Source organism: Salmo trutta, chromosome 7 (genome assembly GCF_901001165.1).
Source record: "Salmo trutta chromosome 7, fSalTru1.1, whole genome shotgun sequence".
Classification (NCBI taxonomy): Eukaryota; Metazoa; Chordata; class Actinopteri; order Salmoniformes; family Salmonidae; genus Salmo; species Salmo trutta.
Genome location: NC_042963.1, coordinates 56,812,500 through 56,834,249, shown reverse-complemented (window position 1 = coordinate 56,834,249; position 21,750 = coordinate 56,812,500). Strand labels below are relative to the sequence as shown.

Here is a 21,750-nt window from a genome sequence, read left to right as displayed (position 1 = left end):
GCAACTCGCACCTTCAGCTCCCTCCACAGATTTTCTATGGGATTAAGATCTGGAGACTGGCTAGGCCACTCCAGGACCTTAATGTGCTTCTTCTTGGCCGTGTGTTTTGGGTCATTGTCATGCTGGAATACCCATCCACGACCCATTTTCAATGCCCTGGCTGGGGGAAGGAGGTTCTCACCCAAGATTTGACGGTACACGGCCCCGTCCATCGTCCCTTTGATGCGGTGAAGTTGTCCTGTCCCTTAGCAGAAAAACACCCCCAAAGCATAATGTTTCCACCTCCATGTTTGACGGTGGGGATGGTGTTCTTGGGGTCATAGGCAGCATTCCTCCTCCTCCAAACACGGCGAGTTGAGTTGATGTCAAAGAGCTCCATTTTGGTCTCCTCTGACCACATCACTTTCACCCAGTTGTCCTCTGAATCATTCAGATGTTTATTGGCAAACTTCAGACGGGCATGTATATGTGCTTTCTTGAGCAGGGGGACCTTGCGGGCGCTGCAGGATTTCAGTCCTTCACGGCGTAGTGTGTTACCAATTGTTTTCTTGGTGACTATGGTCCCAGCTGCCTTGAGATCATTGACAAGATCCTCCCGTGTAGTTCTGGGCTGATTCCTCACCGTTCTCATGATCATTACAACTCCACGAGGTGAGATCTTGCATGGAGCCCCAGGCTGAGGGAGATTGACAGTTCTTTTGTGTTTCTTCCATTTGCGAATAATCGCACCAACTGTTGTCACCTTCTCACCAAGCTGCTTGGCGATGGTCTTGTAGCCCCTTCCAGCCTTGTGTAAGTCTACAATCTTGTCCCTGACATCCTTGGAGAGCTCTTTGGTCTTGGCCATGGTGGAGAGTTTGGAATCTGATTGATTGATTGCTTCTGTGGACAGGTGTCTTTTATACAGGTAACAAGCTGCGGTTAGGAGCACTCCCTTTAAGAGTGTGCTCCTAATCTCAGCTCGTTACCTGTATTAAAGACACCTGGGGGCCAGAAATCTTTCTGATTGAGAGGGGGTCAAATACTTATTTCCCTCATTAAAATGCAAATCAATTTATAACATTTTTGACATGCGTTTTTCTGGATTTTTGTTGTTGTTATTCTGTCTCTCACTGTTCAAATAAACCTACCATTAAAATTATAGACTGATCATTTCTTTGTCAGTGGGCAAACGTACAAAATCATCAGGGGATCAAATACTTTTTTCCCTCACTGTATGTGAAGAACAGTTTTCTGCTTATGCATTACACAGTATACACATAACTAAAAACGTATTATCCTCCTCTTCTTCTACCTCCCTCATTCTTTTCCTCCTCCACCTCCTCTTCCTCCTCTTCTTCCACCTCCTTCTTCCACATCTTCCTCCACATCTTCCTCCTTCCTCCAGAGAAAGGAGAGCTGCTGGTGTGTGGGCAGAACCACAGAGGTCAGCTGGGACTAGGTCACAGTTTAGAGGTCAGCACCTTTCAACTCTGTCCTCTCATTGGTCAGAGGGTTGCACACGTGTCCTGTGGTTGGGATTTCACACTCGTCCTCACTGGTGAGTGGAAGAGAATGTACTGCTGATTCTGTCTGGGGAGAGAGACAGAGCATGTACTGCTCATTCTCACTGGGGAGAGAGACAGAGAATGTACTGCTCATTCTGTCTGGGGAGAGAGACAGAGAATGTACTGCTCATTCTGTCTGGGGAGAGAGACAGAGAATGTACTGCTCATTCTGTCTGGGGAGAGAGACAGAGAATGTACTGCTCATTCTGTCTGGGGAGAGAGACAGAGAATGTACTGCTCATTCTCACTGGGGAGAGAGACAGAGCATGTACTGCTCATTCTGTCTGGGGAGAGAGACAGAGAATGTACTGCTCATTCTGTCTGGGGAGAGAGACAGAGAATGTACTGCTCATTCTCACTGGGGAGAGAGACAGAGAATGTACTGCTCATTCTCACTGGGGAGAGAGACAGAGAATGTACTGCTCATTCTGTCTGGGGAGAGAGACAGAGAATGTACTGCTCATTCTGTCTGGGGAGAGAGACAGAGAATGTACTGCTCATTCTGTCTGGGGAGAGAGACAGAGAATGTACTGCTCATTCTGTCTGGGGAGAGAGACAGAGAATGTACTGCTCATTCTGTCTGTGGAGAGAGACAGAGAATGTACTGCTCATTCTGTCTGGGGAGAGAGACAGAGAATGTACTGCTCATTCTGTCTGGGGAGAGAGACAGAGAATGTACTGCTCATTCTGTCTGGGGAGAGAGACAGAGAATGTACTGCTCATTCTGTCTGGGGAGAGAGACAGAGAATGTACTGCTCATTCTGTCTGGGGAGAGAGACAGAGAATGTGCTGCTCATTCTCACTGGGGAGAGAGACAGAGAATGTACTGCTCATTCTGTCTGGGGAGAGAGACAGAGAATGTACTGCTCATTCTGTCTGGGGAGAGAGACAGAGAATGTACTGCTCATTCTCACTGGGGAGAGAGACAGAGAATGTACTGCTCATTCTGTCTGGGGAGAGAGACAGAGAATGTACTGCTCATTCTGTCTGGGGAGAGAGACAGAGAATGTGCTGCTCATTCTGTCTGGGGAGAGAGACAGAGAATGTACTGCTCATTCTGTCTGGGGAGAGAGACAGAGAATGTGCTGCTCATTCTCACTGGGGAGAGAGACAGAGAATGTACTGCTCATTCTGTCTGGGGAGAGAGACAGAGAATGTACTGCTCATTCTGTCTGGGGAGAGAGACAGAGAATGTACTGCTCATTCTGTCTGGGGAGAGAGACAGAGAATGTGCTGCTCATTCTCACTGGGGAGAGAGACAGAGAATGTACTGCTCGTTCTGTCTGGGGAGAGAGACAGAATGTACAGTAGGGAACTGGAGCAGCAGGTCTGACTTGGGTCGGGTCTCTGTGACAGTCGTCACAACACCTTAGTTGTCAAAACCGGAGACCTGAATGTCTTGACATGTGTCTAGGTGTTCATGCTTTTCATTTTCTATCAACATGTTTTGTTTCTCCTCTCTCAGATCATGGCCAGGTACTGACGTGTGGATCTAATGCATACGGCCAGTTGGGTGTCTCAGAGCCAATCCCTCATTCTGTGGTGCTGCTGCCCATTCAATCTGTAAGGGAGCCAGTGATCAGAGTGGCAGCGGGACTCAGACATTCACTGACTGTCACTGGTAAGACATACCTGTTCACTGACTGTCACTGGTAAGACATACCTGTCACAGGTAAAACATACCTGTCACTGACTGTCACTGGTAAGACATACCTGTCACTGGTAAGACATACCTGTCACTGGTAAGACATACCTGTCACTGACTGTCACTGGTAAGACATACCTGTCACTGGTAAGACATACCTGTCACTGGTAAGACATACCTGTCACTGGTAAGACATACCTGTTCAGACTTCACAGCCACGGAGCCTACAAATGACATTCATAAGTATGTTATAATTCTGACTACAGATCCAAGCTCTGAATTCAACTTTTACTCACTCTGGTCCTCATTGCTCTGTGTGGTTCTGTGTAGTGTGTCATCATTGCTGTGTGTGCTTCTGTGTAGTGTGTCATCATTGCTGTGTGTGCTTCTGTGTAGTGTGTCATCATTGCTGTGTGGTTCTGTGTAGTGTGTGTCCTCATTGCTGTGTGTGGTTCTGTGTAGTGTGTCCTCATTGCTGTGTGTGGTTCTGTGTAGTGTGTCATCATTGCTGTGTGTGGTTCTGTGTAGTGTGGTTCTGTGTAGTGTGTCATCATTGCTGTGTGTGGTTCTGTGTAGTGTGGTTCTGTGTAGTGTGTCCTCATTGCTGTGTGTGGTTCTGTGTAGTGTGGTTCTGTGTAGTGTGTCCTCATTGCTGTGTGTGGTTCTGTGTAGTGTGTCCTCATTGCTGTGTGTGGTTCTGTGTAGTGTGTCATCATTGCTGTGTGTGGTTCTGTGTAGTGTGTCCTCATTGCTGTGTGGTTCTGTGTAGTGTGTCATCATTGCTGTGTGTAGTGTGTGTGTGTGTGTGCCATGTAAATAGTTCAGTCTTCTTTCTCAGTCACTACAGAGCAGGTAGTCTAGTGGTTAAGAACATCGGGCCACTAACCGAAAGGTCTCTGGTTTGAATCCCCGAGCCGAGTAGGTTAAAAATCTGTCAGTCTTGAGCAATGCACTTAACCGTAATTGCTCATGTAAATCGCTCTGAATAAGAGCATCTGCTAAATGACTAAAATGTAAATGTACTATCATCAATACATTCATTCTTATGGGGCACAACAATCACCAATAAGTCTTTCTCCTTGTGTTGTTCCATGTCCAGGTACAGGTAGTGTTTACCAGTGGGGTATGGGTCTCTCTGGCCAGGCTAAGAGAGCTCTGAGTCCACAGCCTGTCCCAGCACACTTCACCTCCAAGATACCTTGTCTGGTCCCAGGTCTGGAACAGGTGATTTCATACAGAGTTGCTGCAGGCTCTGCCCACTGTGTGAGCCTTACTGGTGAGTGACTGTTATTGCTCTCCAGTCTGCTAGTCTCCATTCTGCTAGTCTCCAGTCTGCTAGTCTCCAGTCTGCTATTTTGCTAGTCTCCAGTCTGCTAGTCTCCATTCTGCTATTCTGCTAGTCTCCAGTCTGCTAGTCTCCAGTCTGCTAGTCTCCAGTCTGCTAGTCTCCAGTCTGCTAGTCTCCAGTCTGCTAGTCTGCTAGTCTCCAGTCTGCTAGTCTCCAGTCTGCTAGTCTCCAGTCTGCTAGTCTCCAGTCTGCTAGTCTGCTAGTCTGCTAGTCTGCTAGTCTGCTATTCTGCTAGTCTCCAGTCTGCTAGTCTCCAGTCTGCTAGTCTCCAGTCTGCTAGTCTCCAGTCTGCTATTCTGCTAGTCTCCAGTCTGCTAGTCTGCTATTCTGCTAGTCTCCAGTCTGCTAGTCTCCAGTCTGCTAGTCTCCAGTCTGCCAGTCTGCTAGTCTCCAGTCTGCTAGTCTCCAGTCTGCTAGTCTCCAGTCTGCTAGTCTCCAGTCTGCTAGTCTGCTAGTCTGCTATTCTGCTAGTCTCCAGTCTGCTAGTCTCCAGTCTGCTAGTCTCCAGTCTGCTAGTCTCCAGTCTGCTAGTCTCCAGTCTGCTAGTCTCCAGTCTGCTAGTCTCCAGTCTGCTAGTCTGCTATTCTGCTAGTCTCCAGTCTGCTAGTCTCCAGTCTGCTAGTCTCCAGTCTGCTAGTCTCCAGTCTGCTATTCTGCTAGTCTCCAGTCTGCTAGTCTCCAGTCTGCTATTCTGCTAGTCTCCAGTCTGCTAGTCTCCAGTCTGCTAGTCTGCTAGTCTCCAGTCTGCTATTCTGCTAGTCTCCAGTCTGCTAGTCTCCAGTCTGCTAGTCTCCAGTCTGCTATTCTGCTAGTCTCCAGTCTGCTAGTCTCCAGTCTGCTAGTCTCCAGTCTGCCAGTCTCCAGTCTGCTAGTCTCCAGTCTGCTATTCTGCTCTTCTCCAGTCTGCTATTCTGCTAGTCTCCAGTCTGCTAGTCTCCAGTCTGCTAGTCTGCTAGTCTCCAGTCTGCTAGTCTCCAGTCTGCTATTCTGCTAGTCTCCATTCTGCTATTCTGCTAGTCTCCAGTCTGCTAGTGTCCAGTCTGCTAGTTTAGGATAGTGGGGGGTCGTGTCCAGGATAGTGTTGTATTATAGCAGGGGGTCGTGTGTTGTATTATAGCAGGGGGTCGTGTGTTGTATTATAGCAGGGGGTCGTGTCCAGGATAGTGTTGTATTATAGCAGGGGGTCGTGTGTTGTATTATAGCAGGGGGTCGTGTGTTGTATTATTGCAGGGGGTCGTGTGTTGTATTATAGCAGGGGGTCGTGTGTTGTATTATAGCAGGGGGTCGTGTGTTGTATTATAGCAGGGGGTTGTGTCCAGGATAGTGTTGTATTATAGCAGGGGGTTGTGTCCAGGATAGTGTTGTATTATAGCAGGGGGTCGTGTCCAGGATAGTGTTGTATTATAGCAGGGGGTTGTGTCCAGGATAGTGTTGTATTATAGCAGGGGGTCGTGTCCAGGATAGTGTTGTATTATAGCAGGGGGTCGTGTGTTGTATTATAGCAGGGGGTCGTGTGTTGTATTATAGCAGGGGGTCGTGTCCAGGATAGTGTTGTATTATAGCAGGGGGTCGTGTGTTGTATTATAGCAGGGGGTCGTGTGTTGTATTATAGCAGGGGGTCGTGTCCAGGATAGTGTTGTATTATAGCAGGGGGTCGTGTGTTGTATTATAGCAGGGGGTCGTGTGTTGTATTATAGCAGGGGGTCGTGTGTTGTATTATAGCAGGGGGTCATGTCCAGGATAGTGTTGTATTATAGCAGGGGGTCGTGTCCAGGATAGTGTTGTATTATAGCAGGGGGTTGTGTCCAGGATAGTGTTGTATTATAGCAGGGGGTTGTGTCCAGGATAGTGTTGTATTATAGCAGGGGGTCGTGTCCAGGATAGTGTTGTATTATAGCAGGGGGTCGTGTGTTGTATTATAGCAGGGGGTCGTGTGTTGTATTATAGCAGGGGGTCGTGTCCAGGATAGTGTTGTATTATAGCAGGGGTCGTGTGTTGTATTATAGCAGGGGGTCGTGTGTTGTATTACAGCAGGGGGTTGTGTCCAGGATAGTGTTGTATTATAGCAGGGGGTCGTGTGTTGTATTATAGCAGGGGGTCGTGTCCAGGATAGTGTTGTATTATAGCAGGGGTCGTGTGTTGTATTATAGCAGGGGGTCGTGTGTTGTATTACAGCAGGGGGTTGTGTCCAGGATAGTGTTGTATTATAGCAGGGGGTCGTGTCCAGGATAGTGTTGTATTATAGCAGGGGGTCGTGTCCAGGATAGTGTTGTATTATAGCAGGGGGTCGTGTGTTGTATTATAGCAGGGGGTCGTGTGTTGTATTATAGCAGGGGGTTGTGTCCAGGATAGTGTTGTATTATAGCAGGGGGTTGTGTCCAGGATAGTGTTGTATTATAGCAGGGGGTCGTGTCCAGGATAGTGTTGTATTATAGCAGGGGGTCGTGTCCAGGATAGTGTTGTATTATAGCAGGGGGTCGTGTGTTGTATTATAGCAGGGGGTTGTGTCCAGGATAGTGTTGTATTATAGCAGGGGGTCGTGTCCAGGATAGTGTTGTATTATAGCAGGGGGTCGTGTCCAGGATAGTGTTGTATTATAGCAGGGGGTCGTGTGTTGTATTATAGCAGGGGGTCGTGTCCAGGATAGTGTTGTATTATAGCAGGGGGTTGTGTGTTGTATTATAGCAGGGGGTCGTGTGTTGTATTATAGCAGGGGGTTGTGTCCAGGATAGTTTTGTATTATAGCAGGGGGTCGTGTGCAGGATAGTAACACCAGTCTATGTGTTTTTTCCATTCTAGCTGAGGGAGATGTGTTCCTGTGGGGCAGTAATAAGCACGGCCAGCTGACCAGTAGCAGTACAGACTCCTTCTTACCCAGACCTGTCCTCCTAGACCGCTCACCACTGGGTGGAGAGAAGGTTACCCACGTACACAGTGGCTGGACACACCTGGTGGCCCAAACAGGTGAGAGAGAGACGGGGTCCTGTTTTTAGTAATTTAGTAATAATTAATAAATAAATAAATAGTAATAAAGTTATTTTAGTAGAACATTTTTTGATATGGGCAGGGACTTCCTGAACGTGTCTAATATGAAGTGATCGTTTTCGGTATCAAAATGTTCAAAACTTATTTGTATTGCTTTTTAATGAATTTTAATCTTATTAACACTTTGGTCTAGCTAGCTATTTGTGTAGGTAGCTATCAAGTAAACACAAATCAATCGATCTTTTGCCATCGACTCTGACTAGAGAGTTTAAATATCGGTATTCATGGAGATGTGGACGATACCGTTAACGCTGTTGAAAGAGGTGACACATCCTAAAGCCTGAATGTATAATATATTATGAATTGGCTATAATGCATCGTAAGACACAGTTATGACCCTGTTAGTGTCTACCGTCTATATGCAGTATGACCCTGTTAGTGTCTACCGTCTATATACAGTAGGACCCTGTTAGTGTCTACCGTCTATATACAGTAGGACCCTGTTAGTGTCTACCGTCTATATACAGTAGGACCCTGTTAGTGTCTACCGTCTATATACAGTAGGACCCTGTTAGTGTCTACCGTCTATATACAGTAGGACCCTGTTAGTGTCTACCGTCTATATACAGTATGACCCTGTTGGTGTCTACCGTCTATATACAGTAGGACCCTGTTAGTGTCTACCGTCTATATACAGTAGGACCCTGTTAGTGTCTACCGTCTATATACAGTAGGACCCTGTTAGTGTCTACCGTCTATATACAGTATGATGACCCTGTTAGTGTCTACCGTCTATATGCAGTATGACCCTGTTAGTGTCTACCGTCTATATACAGTCTGACCCTGTTAGTGTCTACCGTCTATATACAGTATGACCCTGTTAGTGTCTACCGTCTATATACAGTCGGACCCTGTTAGTGTCTACCGTCTATATACAGTAGGACCCTGTTTGTGTCTACCGTCTATATACAGTAGGACCCTGTTAGTGTCTACCGTCTATATACAGTAGGACCCTGTTAGTGTCTACCGTCTATATGCAGTAGGACCCTGTTGGTGTCTACCGTCTATATGCAGTAGGACCCTGTTAGTGTCTACCGTCTATATACAGTATGACCCTGTTGGTGTCTACCGTCTATATACATTAGGACCCTGTTAGTGTCTACCGTCTATATACAGTATGATGACCCTGTTAGTGTCTACCGTCTATATACAGTAGGACCCTGTTAGTGTCTACCATCTATATACAGTAGGACCCTGTTAGTGTCTACCGTCTATATACAGTAGGACCCTGTTAGTGTCTACCGTCTATATACAGTAGGACCCTGTTAGTGTCTTACCGTCTATATACAGTAGGACCCTGTTACAGTGTCTTACCATCTATATACAGTAGGACCCTGTTAGTGTCTACCGTCTATATACAGTAGGACCCTGTTAGTGTCTACCGTCTATATACAGTAGGACCCTGTTAGTGTCTACCGTCTATATGCAGTAGGACCCTGTTAGTGTCTACCGTCTATATACAGTATGACCCTGTTAGTGTCTACCGTCTATATACAGTAGGACCCTGTTAGTGTCTACCATCTATATACAGTAGGACCCTGTTAGTGTCTTACCGTCTATATACAGTAGGACCCTGTTACAGTGTCTTACCATCTATATACAGTAGGACCCTGTTAGTGTCTACCGTCTATATACAGTAGGACCCTGTTAGTGTCTACCGTCTATATACAGTAGGACCCTGTTAGTGTCTACCGTCTATATGCAGTAGGACCCTGTTAGTGTCTACCGTCTATATACAGTAGGACCCTGTTAGTGTCTACCGTCTATATGCAGTAGGACCCTGTTAGTGTCTACCGTCTATATACAGTAGGACCCTGTTAGTGTCTACCGTCTATATGCAGTAGGACCCTGTTAGTGTCTACCGTCTATATGCAGTAGGACCCTGTTGGTGTCTACCGTCTATATGCAGTAGGACCCTGTTGGTGTCTACCGTCTATATACAGTAGGACCCTGTTAGTGTCTACCGTCTATATGCAGTAGGACCCTGTTAGTGTCTACCGTCTATATACAGTAGGACCCTGTTAGTGTCTACCGTCTATATACAGTAGGACCCTGTTAGTGTCTACCGTCTATATACAGTAGGACCCTGTTAGTGTCTATATGCAGTAGGACCCTGTTAGTGTCTACCGTCTATATACAGTCTGACCCTGTTAGTGTCTACCGTCTATATACAGTATGACCCTGTTGGTGTCTACCGTCTATATACAGTAGGACCCTGTTAGTGTCTACCGTCTATATACAGTATGATGACCCTGTTAGTGTCTACCGTCTATATACAGTATGACCCTGTTAGTGTCTACCGTCTATATACAGTAGGACCCTGTTAGTGTCTACCGTCTATATACAGTAGGACCCTGTTAGTGTCTACCGTCTATATACAGTAGGACCCTGTTAGTGTCTACCGTCTATATACAGTAGGACCCTGTTAGTGTCTACCGTCTATATACAGTAGGACCCTGTTAGTGTCTACCGTCTATATACAGTAGGACCCTGTTAGTGTCTACCGTCTATATACAGTAGGACCCTGTTGGTGTCTACCGTCTATATACAGTATGACCCTGTTACAGTGTCTTACCATCTATATACAGTAGGACCCTGTTAGTGTCTACCGTCTATATGCAGTCTGACCCTGTTAGTGTCTACCGTCTATATACAGTAGGACCCTGTTGGTGTCTACCGTCTATATACAGTAGGACCCTGTTAGTGTCTACCGTCTATATACAGTAGGACCCTGTTAGTGTCTACCGTCTATATACAGTAGGACCCTGTTAGTGTCTACCGTCTATATACAGTATGACCCTGTTGGTGTCTACCGTCTATATGCAGTAGGACCCTGTTAGTGTCTACCGTCTATATACAGTATGACCCTGTTAGTGTCTACCGTCTATAAACAGTATGACACTGTTACAGTGTCTTACCATCTATATACAGTAGGACCCTGTTAGTGTCTACCGTCTATATACAGTAGAACCCTGTTAGTGTCTACCGTCTATATACAGTAGGACCCTGTTAGTGTCTACCGTCTATATACAGTAGGACCCTGTTAGTGTCTACCGTCTATATACAGTAGAACCCTGTTAGTGTCTACCGTCTATATACAGTAGGACCCTGTTACAGTGTCTTACCATCTATATTAGATTTTTATATAAAATATAAGTGGGAAGTTTACATGCACCTTAGCCAAATATATTTAAACTCAGTTTATCACAATTCCTGACATTTAATCCTAGTATAAATTCCCTGTTTTAGGTCAGTTAGGATCACCACTTTATTTTAAGGTTGTGAAATGTCAGAATAATAGTAGAGAGAATGATTTATTTCATCTTTTATTTCTTTCATCACATTCCCAGTGGGTCATTCCCAGAAGTTTACATACACTGAATTAGTATTTGGTAGCATTGCCTTTAAATTGTTTAACTTGGGTCAAATGTTTCGGGCAGCCTTCCACAGGTTTCCCACAATAAGTTGGGTGAATTTTGTCCCATTCCTCCTGACAGAGCTGGTTTAACTGAGTCAGGTTTGTAGGCCTCCTTGCTCGCACACGCTTTTTCAGTTCTGCTAACAAATCTTCTGTAGGTTTGAAGTCAGGGCTTTGTGATGGCCACTCCAATACCTTGACTTTTGCCATTTTGCCACAACTTTGGAAGTATGCTTGGGGTCATTGTCCATTTGGAAGACCAATTTGCGACCAAGCTTTAACTTCCTGACTGATGTCTTGAGATGTTGCTTCAATATATCCACATCCTCCATCATATCCACATCCTCCAAACATAACAATGGTCATTTTGGCCAAACAGTTCTATTTTTGTTTCATCAGACCAGAGGACATTTATCCAGAAAGTATGATCTTTGTCCCCATGTGCAGTTGCAAACCGTAGTCTGGCATTTTTATGGTGGTTTTGGAGCAGTGGCTTCTTCCTTGCTGAGCGGCCTTTCAGGTTATGTCGATATAGGACTCGTTTTACTGTGGATATAGATACTTTTGTACCTGTTTCCTCCAGCATCTTCACAAGGTCCTTTGCTGTTGTTCTGGGATTGATTTGAACTTTTCGCACCAAAGTACGTTCATCTCTAGGAGACAGAACGCATCTCCTTCCTGAGCGGTACGACGGCTGCGTGGTCCCATGGTGTTTATACTTGCGTACTATTGTTTGTACAGATGAACGTGGTACCTTCAGACTTTTGGAAATTGCTCCCAAGGATGAACCAGACTTTTGGAGGTCTACAAACATTTTTCTGAGGTTTTGGCTGATTTCTTTTGATTTTCCCATGATGTCAAGCAAAGAGGCACTGAGTTTGAAGGTAGGCCTTGCATTGATTATATGCAACGCAGGACATGCTAGTTAAACTAGTAATATCATTAACCATGCGTAGTTAACTAGTGATAAAGAGATTTTTTGTTTTTTTATAAGATACGTTTTTAATGCTAGCTAGCAACTTACCTTGGCTCCTTGCTGCACTCGCGTAACAGGTGGTCAGCCTGCCACGCAGTCTCCTCGTGGAGTGCAATATAATCGGCGTCCAAAAATGGCGATTACTGATTGCTATGAAAACCTGAAATCGGCCCTAATTAATCGGCCATGCTGATTAATCGGTCGACCTCTATATACAGTATGACCCTGTTACAGTGTCTAAATAAAATCACATTTATTTATAAAGCTCTTTTTTACATCAGCTGATATCTCAAAGTGCTGTACAGAAACCCAGCCTAAAACCCCAAACAGCAAGCAATGCAGGTGTAGAAGCACGGTGGCTAGGAAAAACTCCCTAGAAAGGCCGGAACCTAGGAAGAAACCTAGAGAGGAACCAGGCTATGAGGGGTGGCCAGTCCTCTTCTGTCTGTGCCGGGTGGAGATTATAACAGCACATGGCCGTCTATATACAGTATGACCCTGTTAAAGTTTCTTATTACCATTTTGTAATGATCCGGAACTAAATAGACTGTCACTTGTTTCTTCCAGAGAGTGGGCGTGTCTTCACTTGGGGCAGAGGCAATTATGGACAGCTGGGGAGGACAGAACCAAGCAATCAGAGTGCAGATCAGCAGACGGGTAGTGCATTGAGAGGAGCTGCCAGCCAATGGACATGTGTCCCTGCAGAAGTCAAGATCCTCTGTGGAGCCACACAGGTGAGACGGGTCACAGGTGAGACGGGTCACAGGTGAGACGGGTCACAGGTGAGACGGGTCACAGGTGAGACGGGTCACAGGTGAGACGGGTCACAGGTGAGACGGGTCACAGGTGAGACGGGTCACAGGTGAGACGGGTCACAGGTGAGACGGGTCACAGGTGTGTTTGCGATAGTGGCCGCGTTATCAGCAGTCGCGTTACAGAAATGAATGATCAATGATTTCACCAACCTCTTGAAGAGAACTTCGGCCCCAGTCCAGCAGAGGGCAGCAGAAACCAAAACACAGAATCCCTCCATCTAAAGGTGGTTTTCTACAGAGTAATAGTCTTGCTGTAAGGCTGTTGTACTGGTGCGTTGGTTGTTACCTGCATCGCTGTCTTCCCTACTAACCGTAGTGCACTAGAAGGGACTGTCCAGTGAAAATCTCACTTTATTTTTTTTTAAGTTCATGTTCTGTTAACTCAAACCCAAATAATGTTGTTGACTCATCCTATACTCGTGTTTGTGGCCAATGAATGAATTGGAGAAAAATAAGAAATAAAAAACCCTTTAAAAAAAACTCACCGCAAATGTTTTTCTCAAACAGACTGTTTACAAAATAGAGGATAACGTAATTCTCCTGAGGAGGATGAGCTGGCCAATCAGTGGTCTAGAGGAGGATGAGCCTGGCCAATCAGCGGTCTACTAGTATGAATATTTTTAATGACTGGTATACGCCCACACCATTCTGTTGCTGGGGTACGCCCACACCATTCCAACACAGAAACGCTGCTTTTTAAATACTTAATTACCACTCATATTGTAATTAATTATTGGGCAAATCTGGGAACACTGGACAAATTCATTTATAGCGAATGAAAATGTGGCTTTATGCTCACACACGCCCCCTGCATCATCAGCCCCCCCACAGAGGTAACAATCAAGCACATACTTTTTTTCCATGTAGTGTATGTGGACACCCCCTTTCAAAATTAGTGGATTCGGCTATTTCAGTCACACCAATTTTAACCTTTTATTATCTAGGCAAGTCAGTTAAGAACAAATTCTTATTTACAATGACGGCCTACCAGGGAACAGTAGGTTAACTGCCTTGTTCAGGGGCAGAATGACAGGTGTATAAAATCGAGCACACAGCCACGCAATCTCCATAGACAAACATTGTCAGTAGAATGGCCCGTACTGAAGTGCTCAGTGACTTTCAATGTGGCACCGTCATAGGATGCCACCATTCCAACAAGTAAGTTTGTTCATATTCTGCCCGGTCAACTGTAAGTGCTGTTATTGGGAAGTGTCCACATACGTTTGGTCATGTAGTGTATTTAGCAACACACAGAGGTAACAACTTGGCACATATATTTAGCAACACACACACACACACACATATATATATATACACACACACACATACACACAGCATTAACAGCACGTGTGTTGACTGTCCTTTGACTGTCCTTGGGGATAGAATGTTGACTGTCCTTGGACAGAATGTTGACTGTCCTTGGGGACAGAATGTTGACTGTCCTTGGGGACAGAATGTTGACTGTCCTTGGGGACAGAATGTTGACTGTCCTTGGGGACAGAATGTTGACTGTCCTTGGGATCAGAATGTTGACTGTCCTTGGGATCAGAATGTTGACTGTCCTTGGGATCAGAATGTTGACTGTCCTTGGGATCAGAATGTTGACTGTCCTTGAGATCAGAATGTTGACTGTCCTTGGGATCAGAATGTTGACTGTCCTTGGGGATAGAATGTTGACTGTCCTTGGGGATAGAATGTTGACTGTCCTTGGACAGAATGTTGACTGTCCTTGGGGACAGAATGTTGACTGTCCTTGGGGATAGAATGTTTTCTGTCTAGCCTACATGACTGTGTGAGGAATAGACAGGTTGACATTCAGCACCAATAACCAATTCATATGATGCGAAGACTTCATTGGATATTTCATTTCTCTCCACAGATTGCCTGTGGATCTGAACATAACCTTGCCATCGTAGGTATGTATTTATATATTGTGGCATGCAGTCACTGAAACTCCAACTTATTTGTCATGTTATGCTACTGTATTTGGCTATAAATAGACTTTACCCCCCCCCCAAAAAAAAAATTGGATCATGAATGAATTTTAAATCGTACTCTGTCAACCCACTGAGAGGAAGCTAGGGGAGAGAAGGGGACAGAGGAGTTTGGAAAATGGGTCAGCAACTCTTTTTAAAAGCATGTTGTTTTCACTACACTAAGTGCAAGTGACTTGAAATGGGGTGCGTCCCAAATGAGACACTATTCCCTATATAGTGCACTACTGTTGACCAGAGCCCTATGGATTGCAGCTGGTTCTTATGCGTGACTCATGTTTAGTTACTACAGTACACTGTGCTCTTACTTCCTGGTTTGGGGAACCAACCAGAATACAAAAATGCATGCAAGGCTTAATGTGGCATTATGGGAAATGAATATTTGATGGGGTTTTCCCTCTACTGTTCACTTCTTCAATAAGTGAAGGATTCTCCCGTCTAATGCATGGCAAACCTCTGGGTGAAATGTTCAAATAACTAGTGTTTGGGGGGTAAGTCACATACAAATCTGCCCGCTGGAGACTGGGCTTTAATCCCTGCATCTACCTTCCCCACTGTTTCAGCCACTATCTGTTTCAGCCACTATCTGTTTCAGCCACTATCTGTTTCAGCCACTATCTGTTTCAGCCACTATCTGTTTCAGCCACTATCTGTCTCCCCTTCTGATTTCCATTCTACCTCAATAAAATGGAAAATACCTTAAGAAATGTATTGAAATAAGTATTTAGTTAGCTATGAAACCCTTTTCTTTTTTTTCTTTAATCCAAATGTTGGTGAGGTTAATTACACTTGACCTGACACATGTCCAAATATGGAATTGATGGGTATAATTATATGCATAGAATTCAATAGAAATCACACGTTTGACTGGACAGGACCTTTTCAAATAATTAGTAAGAGTGAGAGAGAGAGATATAATGCTTTATAGTTTAACGTTAGGGTGAAATGTTCATTCTTTTGTTGATGCTTTGGCGGTTTCAAGGGTTGGATTATAACTATCTCGCCCTATAGGGATTATAATCTTTGGCTACAGGAAGTAATTACTTCTACGGATGATGGGTATCAATGACAGAGTTCATCTCTCACACACACACACACACATGTATATGATAAGCAGAATATGTGTCACTGACACGGTTAATTAACCAAGCTGCTTTGTGTTGATGAGAAGAGTCAAACACAAGAACAGTCACACGCAAGTTTTCACAGTTGTACACTGTGTTTGCACAATGAGGTTGCATCACAAACGGCACCCTATTCCCTATATAGTGTACTACTTTAGACCAGAGCCCTATAGAACCCTATTCCCTATATATATAGTGCACTACTTTAGACCAGGGCCCTATAGAACCCTATTCCCTATATAGTGCACTACTTTAGACCAGAGCCCTATAGAACCCTATTCCCTATATAGTGCACTACTTTAGACCAGAGCCCTATAGAACCCTATTCCCTATATAGTGCACTACTTTAGACCAGGGCTCTATAGAACCCTATTCCCTATATAGTGCACTACTTTAGACCAGAGCCCTATAGAACCCTATTCCCTATATAGTGCACTACTTTAGACCAGAGCCCTATAGAACCCTATTCCCTATATAGTGCACTACTTTAGACCAGAGCCCTATAGAACCCTGTTCCCTATATGGTGCACTACTGTTAACCAGGACCCTATAGAACCCTATTCCCTATATAGTGTACTACTTTAGACCAGGGCCCTATAGAACCCTATTCCCTATATAGTGCACTACTTTAGTCCAGGGCCCTATGGAACCCTATTCCCTATATAGTGCACTACTTTAGACCAGGACCCTATATAGGGAATAGGGTTCTATAGTGCACTACTTTAGACCAGAGCCCTATAGAACCCTATTCCCTATATAGTGCACTACTTTAGACCAGAGCCCTATAGAACCCCATTCCCTATATAGTGCACTACTTTTGACCAGAGCCCAATGGGTCCTTCAAAGTAGTGCTCTATATAGGGAACAGAGTGCCATTTGGGACGTGGGCCTATACAGTGTGTGAATAGAGTTTGAGTAGAGTTTAAATACAGGTTCATAGTCATCTGTCCTCCTTCCAGGCTTTTTTTTCTTTGGACTTTATATGGTGATTGGCAACTAACTTCTTTGCATATAATTCTATCCATCAATTCCATTCCATATTTGGACACCACAACCTCTGTTCATCATTGTCACCCACGTGGGTATAACCAATGAGGAGATGGCACGTGGGCATATGCTTCTAAAAGCCAATGAGGGGATGACAGAGGCAGAACTTGCAGCGCGTTCTGCGCCACAAATAGAAGAAACTTCTATTTTAGCGCCTGGCAACGCAGACGCTCGTTGGCTCGTGCGATCAGTGTGGATGCCAATGATTGAATAACATGTATGTGTACGTTTATTTTGCAACGCACGTGACGCGAGCGTTGTCGTCAGCATGTCAGTATACGTAATTCCCAAACATTAAGAATTCATGAAAACGTAAAAATTAACATATCTAAGTGCTCGCTTGTCATAAAAAAAGGTGTAATTCTTCATGTATATGAACAGATTTTAATAAGATTTAATGTTGCTAAAATGATGTCAGTTCCACTTTTAATATCATGTTCAAATACACCTAGTGTATTACACAACACAATAAAACCTTTTTTGTTGTCTAATATGGTTTTTGGTTTGGTCATGGTCAAATACAGTGGCACGTGTTTTGGCTCTGTTACTCCAGCAGCACTTTGGATTTAAAATGATACATTCACTACGAGGTTAACGTGCAGACTGTCCGCTTTAATATGAGGGTATTTTCATCCATGTTGGGTGAACCGTTAATAAATTACAGCACTTTTTGTAAATAGTCTCCCGATTTTTAGGGGACCAACCGTAATTGGGACAAATTCACTTATGTGTATTAAACTAGTGCAAACTTTTTAGTATTTGTTGGATGCATATGTTGTTTTGTTTGTGTTTCAGATTATTTTGTGCACATTAGAAATTAATGGTAAATAATGTATTGAGTCCATTTTATTGTAAATAATACTAATGTAGCTGCTACCATGTTTACGGATAATCCTAAATGAATTGTGAATAATGATGAGTGAGAGAGTTACAGACACACAACTATCATAACCCCAAGACATGCTAACCTCTCACCATTACAATAACAGGGGAGGTTAGCATTTTATATCATAACCCCAAGACATGCTAACCTCTCACCATTACAATAACAGGGGAGGTTAGCACTTTATATCATACCCCCAAGACATGCTAACCTCTCACCATTACAATAACAGGGGAGGTTAGCATTTTATATAATACCCCCCAAGACATGCTAACCTCTCACCATTACAATAACAGGGGAGGTTAGCATTTTATATCATACCACCAAGACATGCTAACCTCTCACCATTACAATAACAGGGGAGGTTAGCATTTTGTATCATACCACCAAGACATGCTAACCTCCTACCATTACAATAACAGGGGAGGTTAGCATTTTATATCATACCCCCAAGGCATGCTAACCTCTCACCATTACAATAACAGGGGAGGTTAGTATTTTATATCATACCCCCAAGACACGCTAACCCCTCACCAATACAATAACAGGGGAGGTTAGCATTTTATATCATACCCCCAAGACACGCTAACCCCTCATCATTACAATAACATGGGAGGTTATCATTTTATATCATACCCCTCAAGACATGCTAACCTCTCACTATTACAATAACATGGGAGGTTATCATTTTATATCATACCCCTCAAGACATGCTAACCTCTCACTATTACAATAACATGGGAGGTTATCATTTTATATCATACCCCTCAAGACATGCTAACCTCTCACTATTACAATAACAGGGGAGGTTAGCATTTTATATCATACCACCAAGACATGCTAACCTCTCACCATTACAATAACAGGGGAGGTTATCATTTTGGGAGGGTATGATATTTGTGCGTCTAACTTTCTCACTGATCATTAATCACAACTTACATTCTGAAAGTATTCAGACCCCTTTTTTATTTTATTTTTATTTCACCTTTATTTAACCAGGTAGGCTAGTTGAGAACAAATTCTCATTTACAACTGCGACCTGGCCAAGATAAAGTTTAACTTTTTTTGTTACGTTACATCCTTATTCTAAAATAGATGAAATCATTTTTTTCCCCCTCAATTTACACACAATACACCATAATGACAAAGCAAAATCATATATATTTATTTATTTACAAATGTATTACAAATACAAAAAAACGGAAATCACATTTACAAAAGTATTCAGACCCATTTCTCAGTATTTTTTGGGGGGTTTATTTTATTTTTTAAATGTGTTATTGATTATCCGAAACATACAATATACTTGCAGTGAAGCCGCTCAGCAACTACACCATACCAGTCATCCAACAGATTCCCATTCAGAGCGACACACAGAAGCATCCAGGGTCAATGCTCTGCTCAAGGGCACGTTGACAGATCTCCCACCAGGCCAAAAAACGTGAACCCTCCAAGATCACCCCCCACAGTTCCTCAATAGCTCAACCATTCGAGACTCCTCCCACAGCTCCAAGAAGAAAAAATAAAATAAAAAATACAATTAATTCCATTCCCCACACCCAAGAACCCCCACAATGCGCCAACAACCAAGAGAATGAACTAAAGAGAGAAAGAAAGACAGAAGAAAACAACAAAACAACAAAACAACAATACAAAAACCAAAGAGAACTAAGGACATCAAGAACAACTAAAATCATAACAGCAATGCCAACTGTATATGTTTGTGTGCATGTCTGGCACTATTACATGTATGTGTGTGTTCTTGTATGTGTTTATTTGAATGAGAGTGTGTGTATATGCATGTGTACAAACACCTGCATGGCATCAGCCTCAGGCAAACCGGCATTTGCCTCAGTGTCATTCAAACATACGTTTTATTTTGACTTTATTTTTTACTTTTATCTTTGACCATCATTCTATCTCCCGCACAGCAACTCCACTCCCACTTGTCTCCAACCCTCATCTTCCCTCAGCCTATCCCATCTTTCTCTGCTGGCCACCCTCTTTGGATTTCTACGCAACATCTTTCAACTATGCTGTGATGTTTAACGTACAATTTCACTCTGTCTAATTGAATAGAATCCACAGATTGCGAGTTGAAGAGAAATACTTTTACTAAGGGTATTAGTATATTAGTAATTGACTGACCCGGTCTCTCCAGATCTCCTAACAGTACTATTTCTAAGGGCAATTTTAGATCAATGCTTTGCATTTTCAGCCATTCCTGAGCCTGAGACCAGAAACAGGCTACCTGAGGGCAATACCAAAATAAATGGTCTATTGATTCTGTATCCTCACAACAACATCTGCAGAGCTTCGATGATTTTATGCCCCAAATATTCAACATTTTGTTGGTGGCAAGAATTCTATATAATAGTTTTAGCTAAAAAGCACGAAGTCATTATATATATCAACTCATACCCCCTGTACCATGGAATCGATACATCGAAAATCTCTTCCCAAATATTTTGCAATCTGTATGGCACAGTTGTCAACATCCTGGTCTTCAAATGAAACTGGTATACTTTCCTATTTATGCTATTTTTATTCCTCCGCCAGTTTTGATCCTTTATATTGGGCAGACAGACCAGTTCCCTACCTCATCCCGCTGCCACCCGCCTCCTCCATTTTTGGGGCAATGCTGTAATCAATTGGTTGTACTCTTGGATTGAGCAGACCTTCCCGTACAATTCTGATAACTCCATGAAGGACATAACTCTACCATTCCAATTTACAATATCATTTAAGAACAAAATACAATTTTCAAACACCTTTCCCATAAATACAGGTATTTTATCAACCAGCACATTTGAGTTCAGCCATAATATTTGTTGTAGTATTTGATCTATCTTTTCAGGGGGATGAAATTGAAATTGTAGCCAGCTCTGCAATGCTTGTTTGAAAAAGAGAGATGCTTTGAAAGAAGTCTAATTTTCAATCTGCACAAAGGCAAAAGGGCCATTTTTTTTTTTTTTTAATGGATGAGCTTTTCTTAGTAATCTACGTGAGACTCTTTACTCAGTACTTTGTTGAAGCACCTTCGGCAGCAAAAGGTCTGAATACTTATGTAAATAAGGTATTTTAGTTTTTTATTTAAAAATAAAACCCGTTTTCGCTTTGTCATTATTGGGAACTGTGTGTAGATTGAGATTCTTTAAAAATATATATATTTTTTAGAATAAGGCAGTAACGTATCAAAATGTGGGAAAAGTCTGAATGCACTGTAAACAAGTTAGTGCTTTCAGTTAATTATTAAATACATCTTTTCAGTATTTTCATATGGTTTTGGCTTGCTGAGGATGTATTTTTTTTAAGGGATCTAATTCCTGTCCTCCCTCCTCCTTTGTCCTGCCTAATATTTATCCTAGTCAATCATCCCATACGCACCACCAGCCCAGACAGATATAAGAGGCACAGCTAAGCCCCTTTTTGAAAGTGGAAGATTCCTGCAGCATTAAAGTTTGAACACTGACCCAGTTCTTCTGCCTCTGTATTGGTACCAGAGTGTACTAGGGAGAGGAAACGTGGACTCTGGTTGGTCTCTTTCCTCCTGAAGTGTTCACTCGTCAATTACTCTCCACAAATTTAAAAGCATTTTGGATCGGTGGAAACATGGGCTAGACTAGAGGGAGTTTCCACCATATTTCAGTTCCTTTCAAGTCTGTGAAGGGAAGTGAACAAGTGCACATTTTGGGAGGTAGGAGCGATATTTGAGACGCAGACTTAGGTTTGGGAGCACCAGCCGAGTCCTATTAGAGAGGAGCTGTTAGTTGGAGAGAGATCCGTATGGAACCTATTAGAGAGGAGATGTTAGTTGGAGAGAGACCCCGTAGGGAACCTATTAGAGAGGATATGTTAGTTGGAGAGAGACCCGTAGGGAACCTATTAGAGAGGATATGTTAGTTGGA

At 43.4% G+C, this 21,750-nt stretch overlaps 1 protein-coding gene across 4 annotated transcripts in view; it reads left to right on the top strand.

Annotated features, from left to right (window-relative positions):
- The window catches only part of sergef (secretion regulating guanine nucleotide exchange factor), a 45,771-nt gene that overhangs the window by 13,269 nt on the left and 10,752 nt on the right, over positions 1–21,750 (top strand). For 3 of the 4 annotated variants that reach the window (XM_029757443.1, XM_029757444.1, XM_029757446.1), the window contains 6 exons: positions 1,388–1,540; positions 3,013–3,168; positions 4,292–4,468; positions 7,340–7,504; positions 12,547–12,713; positions 14,674–14,710. In XM_029757443.1, coding sequence (XP_029613303.1) covers positions 1,388–1,540; positions 3,013–3,168; positions 4,292–4,468; positions 7,340–7,504; positions 12,547–12,713; positions 14,674–14,710 — 855 coding nt within the window. The remainder of the gene's footprint in view (positions 1–1,387; positions 1,541–3,012; positions 3,169–4,291; positions 4,469–7,339; positions 7,505–12,546; positions 12,714–14,673; positions 14,711–21,750) is intronic. The other variant, XM_029757445.1, reaches the window with a different exon arrangement.